The 7,910-nt window shown below is 47.6% G+C and overlaps 1 protein-coding gene across 1 annotated transcript in view; it reads right to left on the bottom strand.

Moving 5' to 3' along the window:
* Positions 1-7,910, bottom strand: part of INSR (insulin receptor) — a 218,702-nt gene that overhangs the window by 5,802 nt on the left and 204,990 nt on the right. The window contains exons 14-18 of the mRNA XM_011982063.1: positions 5,941-6,043; positions 3,660-3,727; positions 2,355-2,599; positions 666-776; positions 400-559 (exon numbers count right to left, since the gene is read on the bottom strand). Coding sequence (XP_011837453.1) covers positions 400-559; positions 666-776; positions 2,355-2,599; positions 3,660-3,727; positions 5,941-6,043 — 687 coding nt within the window. The remainder of the gene's footprint in view (positions 1-399; positions 560-665; positions 777-2,354; positions 2,600-3,659; positions 3,728-5,940; positions 6,044-7,910) is intronic.

Below are 7,910 nucleotides of genomic sequence, written 5' to 3'. Positions count from 1 at the left end.
AGGTCAGGAAATCAAGACTATCCTGGCCAACGTGGTGAAACCCCATCTCCACTAAAAATACAAAAATTAGCCAAGTGTGGTGGTACACACCCGTAGTCCCAGCTACTCGGGAGGCTGAGGCAGGTGAATCACTTGAACCTGGGAGGCGGAGGTTGCAGTGAGCCAAGATTGCACCACTGCACTCCAGCCTGGGCGACAGAGTAAGACTCCGTCTCAAAACAAACAAACAAAAACAAATAAAACAAAACAAAACAAAAAACCAAAAAACAAAAACAAAAAGAAGTATCCTGCCCCTTTTATACTATCAGAAAAGACTTAGCGGCTCATTATAGACAACTTCCTTCTGAAATCAAACCTGGCCTGGGTCGTTACGTTTTCAAAGCAGAAAGCCAGACGAACCTCCAATTTTGACAGTAAAATCGTGGGCGACCATGCAGTTTCTTGCTGCCAGGTCCCGATGCACGAACTTCTTGGCATTCAGGTAGGCCATCCCGTCAGCAATCTCCGCCGCCATCTGAATCATCTCTTGCAGGGTAGGGGGAGGGCGGCCAGGATTATTCTAAAACCGAAACACGGGGTTGGTGTTTCAGCAGCACCGGGATTCCAGGAGGCCGGGAGTGGGTGCCCCACTGAGTATCCCTCTGGGTCCCCCCGAGGCAGCTCACCTCAGCCTCTGGCCGCAGAGAACGGAGGTAGCTCTTCAGGTCTCCGTGAGCCATCAGCTCCATCACCACCAGCGTGGGCTGGCCCTTGGACACCACTCCCAGGAGACGCACCTGCAGAGCAAGCCACCAGGGTTCTTGGAGGAGGGTCTGTGATTCGACTCGCCAAGGTTCTCCCTGCCTGGTGTCTATGTCACACACAGCACCCTGTGGCCTGGATGCAGTGTGCTCAGCCCCGGTCTAGGGGAGCAGACAGACCTGTCTGGACAGCAGACAGGCCTTTGTATTTTTTTTTTTTCTTTTTAAATTTTCGAGATGGAATCATGCTGTCTTACCCAGGCTGGAGTGCAGTGGTGTGATCTCAGCTCACTGCAACCTTCGCCTCCCAGGTTCAAGCAATTCTCCTGCCTCAGTCTACCGAGTAGCTGGGGTTACAGACGCCCACCAGCACACCGGGCTAATTTTTGTATTTTTAGTAGAGACAGGATTTCTCCATGTTGCTCAGGTTGATCTTGAACTCCCGACCTCTGGTGATCCGCCTGCCTCAGCCTCCCAAAGTGCTGGGATTACAGCCACCACGCCCAGCCAGGCCTTTGTATTTTAACCATTCTCTCTGCCTGGCTCTCTGTTCCCTGCCACATCCACAGGGCCCAGCTCCTCATGTCCTTTAAGTCTTTGCTCAAATACACCCTTGTCCAATCCTTCTTTCTTCCCTTTCTTCATGTTTCCATAGCATTTTCTCCTAATGTATAAAGGGTTTGGAGTCGGCCGGGGACGGTGGCTTATGTCTGTAATCCCAGCACTTTGAGAGGCTGAGGCCGGTGGATCACCTGAAGTCAGGAGTTCGAGACCAGTCTGGCCAACATGGCAAAATCCCATCTCTACTAAAAATACAAAAATTAGCCGGGTGTGGTGGTGGGCTCCTGTTATCCCAGCTACTCAGGAGGCCGTGGCAGGAGAACTGCTTGAACCCGGGAGGCAGAGGTTGAGTGAGCCAAGATTGTGCCACTATACTCCACCCTGGGCGACAGAGAGAGACTCTGTCTTAAAAATATATAAAAATAAAAATAAAGGTTTTGGAGTCTATCTCCACCTCCTGTTTTGGAAGCTCTACAGGGGCAGGAATCCACTGTATCGCAGGGACAAGAGCAGGGTTTTAAATGCCCCACAAATATGTGTGGCAAGGATGAAAGCACATAGGACTCAAAGAGAAACAAAGGAGCAGAAAGGCAGGAAGAGTTTGCGCTGCCTTCAAGGGAGAGTAGGAATGATGGCAGGTGGTATGAGGTGGACCTCTGTGTGGTCCTGGGTTACAAAGGAGCCAGGAAAAAGCAAGAAATGGAGGAGTCCAAAAAGCAACGGAAGATTCTGGAAAATGATGGAAGAGTCTAGAAAGTGGTAGAAGATTCCAGAAAATGATGGAAGATTCTAGAAAGTGATGAAAGAATCTGGAAAGCAATGAAGCATTCCAGAAAGTGATAAGACAGTGATAGAGTCTGGTTCCAGGCGAAGTGGGAGAGGATGTGATTTGAGAAGGGAACAATCCCTCCCCACACCTTTAGGATGGGTAGTAGAGTAGGGGTTGGGCAGGAGGTTACACCCAATGTCCTCTGTCACTCTGTGCAGGAGGAGGAGGCAGAGAGAGGGAACGGGCAGGAAAGCCAGCCCGTGTCCCACCCCCGCTGGACTCACCACATGATGGCAGGTGAAGCCCTTCATGACCGAGGCCTCATTGAGGAACTCAATCCGCTCTCGGAGACTGGCTGACTCGTTGACCGTCTTCACTGCCACGCGGGTCTCTGCCTCACCCTTGATGATGTCCCTGGCGTTGCCCTCATACACCATGCCGAAGGAGCCCTGCCCCAGCTCTCGAAGGAGGGTGATCTTCTCTCGAGGCACCTCCCACTCGTCCGGCACGTACACAGAGCATGGAAACACTACTTCTCACTTATCTACACAGCATCTTTGGTGGATCCCTTGGGGGTCTGCAGCCACCTTCCACCCATGCCCTCACCCAAACCCCCTCGAAAACACTCATGAAGTGAGTTCTATGATCCAGGACCCATGCCAGGCACCGGGCATATGGCTGAGAACAGGACAGGCATCTGCACCCATGGAGAGGGCATGGCAGAGACTCAAGGAAGGAGCCACAACTGATTCAAGATCCTGGTCAATATGTCCTGAGGCAAACCTGCATCCCCATCCTTCTTGTCTGATTTCAGATCCTTGCCACAGAATGGTGCTACTTCCCACCTGAGACTACTATTTCTGCAAAGTGCCAAGGGGATGGTAGACAGGTTGTAATAGGTTGGGGGTTAAAAAAAAGCCAGGATACTTGGCAGCTCTTTCCATGAAAAGTTGGAGTCTATCTCACCAAGCCTTGGCTCTGGGCATGGCCTTGTGAGTTATTTTGGTCAATGGGAATCAGCAGGAATGACCCAAGCAGAAACTCCGAATGTACTATTACCCTGGAGCTTGCCCTCTCTTGCTACTAGGAACCAACAGAGTACCATGTAATGAAGCCTAGGCCAGCCTGCTGGAGCCTAAGAGGCCACATGGACAGAGTGAGGCTCAGCCTCCCCCAGCTTAGGGCCCCCACGTTGGGACCACCCAGCCTGCCGACCACCAGACATGTGAGTGAAATCATCTAAGACTACAAAGTGCTAGCTGACACACCAGCAAAATGTAGCTACATGGGTGAAGCCAGGCAAGACCAGAAGAAGAACCGCCCAGCTGAGCCCAGCTCAAGTTGTCGACCCCATCCAAGGGTCCCAGACCAGCTAGATGAGCCCATCCAGGCAGGTGCCAAATACCATGTGTCCACATGCACACAGTAATGAGGTTTCTGCAGCAAGGGCAGTTTCACAAGCTCAAATCACTAAGAGGGCTTTCCTTGGCCTCCCTGGGGAACCCATCCTTCACTCTTACTCAATGGTGAAGGCAAAGGAAGCTGTTGAGTAGGGTACTGGTCACACACAGGGAAGGGATGGTACTCACCATCACTGGCACTGAGATACTCAGGGTTTGAAGAAGCGTAAAGCGGTCCCAGTGGCCCATCTGGCTGCCTGGAGGAGAAAAATGAGGCACATTAGCTTGAGGTTCTCATGGGACTCTGCAGGTCTCCAGAAAGGGGTTTCATACAAGACTCCTCAAGGCAAATGGCAGCCCTTACCAGCAGAATCCCCATAATTCTAGATGCAGTCTAGGGCAGGGATGGGGGACCTTTATGTTTTGAATGGAAGCCCATCAGACAAGTACTTAAATACATCAACATGGCAGCAGCACTGATCCCTCCCCAGGTATTTTTTTTTTTTTTTTTTTTCACATTTCAGAGTTGGAGTCTTGCTGTGTTGTGGCTGGAGGGCAGTGGTTTAATCATAGATCACTGCAGTCTCGACCTTCTGGGCTCCAGAGATCCTCTCACCTCAGCTTTTTGAATAGCTGGGAATACAGGTGCTCACCACCACACCTGGCTGCTAATTTTTAAAATTTCGTAGAGACTGGGTCTCACTATGTTGCCCAGGCTGGTCTTGAACTCTTGGTCTCAAGTGATCCTCCTGCCTCATCCTCCTGAGTGGCTGGGATTACAGATGTGCACGACCATGCAGGGCTCTGGCTGGCTTTTATTATAATTTATGGCCGTCTATGTAACACTTAAAAGCCACTCACTCAGTACTGTTCTACAGCAAGCTCATCCCGACTGATGAGAAACAATTATTAAATTTTCAGGAAACGAGTGAGCCAGTTATTAAATACAAGCATCATTAAAGATTAAATTGTACAATGCCTTCCAAATAGAACAAAAAATGTAAATTATAGAGGCTTGCAGTTAAATAAATTACCCTAAAAGCAAAGACAATACATGTTCAAAACTCATCACTTTCTAACTCTCATACTCCATTTTACTATGATCAACGCAGTTGAGGTTATTTACCTTATATCATTTATACACCATATTGTATCCATAGGGTGAATTCAATGGGGAGCTATCATGTGTCTCTTTCTGACACTGTGCTCAGTAATATTATGCCTACAGCCTGAAATTAGACATGCTGGGAATATTTACATTACAGAAACTGGCAAATGCTATAACTTGGGACTGGAATTGTTGTTCTGTTGTTTGTCCAGGCTTGAGGAAGTGATGAGAAAAATGTTTTTTGTTTTGTTTTTGAGACAGAGTCTCGCTCTGTTGCCCAGGGTGGAGCGCAATGGTGCGATCTCAGCTCACTGCAACCTCTGCCTCCCGGGTTCAAGCGATTCTCCTGCCTCAGCCTCCTGAGGAGCTGGGATTACAGGTGTGCACCACCACACCCTGCTAATTTTTGTATTTTTAGTAGAGACGGGGTTTCACCATGTTGGTCAGGCTAGTCTCGAACTCTGACCTCATGATCCGCCCACCTCGGCCACCCAAAGTGCTGGGATTACAGGTGTGAGCCACCGCGCCTAGCCGAGAAAAATGTTTAATCATGTAGATTAAACTTAAAAGCATGTCATATCTGCAACTGTGACATTGCGCATGGCACAAAACATTACGAAAATGTTCTTCTGGTATTTAAAAATTATTATCTGACTCAGCAAAGACATCACTCATATCACTGATGAACATCTATGTCTTATTTCAGTTTTGTCCTACTCTTTTTTTTTTTTTTCCTGAGATGGAGTCTCACTCTGTTGCCCAGGCTGGAGTGCAACGGCGGGATCTTGGCTAGCTGCAACGTCCACCTCCAAGGTTCAAGTAATTCTCCTGTCTCAGCCTCCTGAGTAGCTGGGATTACAGGCGCCTACCACCATGCCCGGTTAATTTCTTAGTATTTTTAGTAAAGATGAGGTTTCACCATGTTGGCCAGGCTGGTCTCAAACTCCTGACCTCACGTGTTTCACCCGCCTTGGCCTCCCAAAATGCTAGGATTACAGGCGTGAGCCACTGTGCCCAGCCATGTCCTACTCTTTAATGTAAATTTTGAAAAATTAATCAACATTCACATTGGAGCTATACTTGTTTAATTAATTGCAATAATAGGTTGGCTTCAGATATAAAGGTTTGGGCAAAAAAATAAAAAATCAACAAAAACATTCTGTGAGAATCAACTGGCTAGAGGGAATTTACAATAAAGAGTTGTATATATCGTATTATGACAATTATCTGTAAATTGCACATTACACATCCTATATCAGTAAAATTCATAATAAACTTACATATACCTATACCTATATCGAGGCATAATTTCCCCCAGAGAACCAATGGTTCCCAGCACACCATTGAACTCACTGAACTCACCTCTTTCTCAGGAATAGATAAATACTTCCAATCACAATACTGAAGAGAAAGACAAAGATGAGGGGGCCGATGATAATTTTTGCAATATTTGACGGGACATCTACTGAAATAGAATAAGAAAATATATGTTTCATATCAATGTGTTCCCAAGAAAGTTAACACCAAAAATCACATCCACTCCTGGAATGGGTGGGCCACCCTGTTTCCTTCCTCCCTTGTCTATGAACTTCTCTGCTACTCTTCCATACCCTGATTTTGTTCAGTAGGTTCCCACTGAACCTACTGAGCAGTAAGTTCAGTAGGACCAGGCAGTGGGCTCAGAGGTCAGTATTCTGTTAGCACACTGTTCCCCACCCCCACTCCCAAATCACTGCTCATTTCCACCCCTCCTACATCTCAGGCAGTGGATGCAGGACGCCATACTGTCAGTTTAATGCTCTGCTGCTGCCCCTCTGAAATGCTTATTCATTTTATTTTAATCTTTATTTAGTTACTTATTTTTGTGACGGAGTCTTGCTCTGACACCCAGGCTAGAGTTCAGTGGCACGATCTTGGCTCACTGGAACCTCCTCCTTCCAGGTTCAAGCGATTCTCCTGCCTCAGCTTCCCGAGTAGCTGGGATTACAGGTGTGCACCACCACGCCCGGCTAATTTTTGTACATTTAGTAGAGATGGGGTTTCACTTTGTTGGCCAGGCTGGTCTCAAACTCCTGACCTCAGGCGATCCTCCCGCCTCAGCCTCCGAAAGTGCTGGGATGACAGGCGTGAGCCACCGCGCCCGGCCAAATTCTTAATAATTTTAAAGCGAGGAGCTCTGCATTTTCAGTTTTCACTGGGTCTTGCAAATTATATAGCTAGTCTCGATCCCAGCGTGACTTTTGATAGACGTAAAATTCTTTTGATTTTTATGTTTTAGAGACAGGGTCTTGCTCTGTCACCTAGGCTGGAGTATAGTGGCACCATCACAGTTCACCACAACCTCAAACTCCTGGGCCCAAGTGATGATCCTCCTGTCTCAGCCTCCCAAGTAGCTGGGATTACAGGCATGCACCACCACAGCTGGCTAATTTTTGTATCTTTTTGTGGAGACAGAGTCTCGCTATGTTACTCAGGCCGGTTTCTAATGCCTATCCTCAAGCAATCCTCTTGCCTCAGCCTCCCACAGTGCTGGGATTACAGGTGTGAGCCACCACACCCAGCCGAAAAACTCTAATAACAAAGATGGAGATGCTAGCAACAGGGGCCAGGTACTTAACATTTGTGTCATTAAAATGTCCCTCCACCTCCTGGAGTGGTTCTGTTATTATCTCCATGTACAGATGAGGAAGTGCAGGGTTGCCAGATAAAGAAAATGTGATACATACACACCATGGAATACTACACAGCCATAAAAAAGAATGAGATCATGTTCTCTGCAGCAACATGAATGGAGCTGGAGGTGATTATGCTAATTGAATTCACACAGGAACACAAAACCAGCTACCTCATATTCTCCCCCATAAGTGAGAGTAAGACACAGAGCACACATGGACAGAAAGAAGGGAACAGTAGACACCGGGACTGATATGGTTTGGATCTGTGTCCCCACCCAAAGCTCTTGTGGAAATGCAATCCCCAATGTTGGAGGAGTGGCCGGGTGGGACGTGATTGGATCATGGAGGCAGTTTCTAACGGGTTAGCAACATCCCTCCTGGGTACTGTATAATGAGTGGGTTCTCATGGGATCTGGTGGTTTAAAAAGTGTATGGCACCATCCCCCCGTCTTAACACCTTGCTCCCATTTTGCCTTCCACCATGATTGAAAGTTTCTTGAGGCCTCCTCAGAAGTTGAGCAGATGCCAGCATCATGGTTCCTGTACTGTCTGCAGAACTGGGAGCCAATTAAACCTCTTTTCTTTATAAATTACTGAGTCCCAGTCTCAGGCTTCTTTTCTTTTCTTTTTTCTTTTCTCTTCTTTTCTTTTTTCTTT

The sequence above is a fragment of the Mandrillus leucophaeus genome, unplaced genomic scaffold (assembly GCF_000951045.1).
Source record: "Mandrillus leucophaeus isolate KB7577 unplaced genomic scaffold, Mleu.le_1.0 Scaffold234, whole genome shotgun sequence".
Taxonomy (NCBI): Eukaryota; Metazoa; Chordata; class Mammalia; order Primates; family Cercopithecidae; genus Mandrillus; species Mandrillus leucophaeus.
Note: the sequence above shows the minus strand (reverse complement) of the source record. Positions and strands in the feature narration are given on the sequence as shown.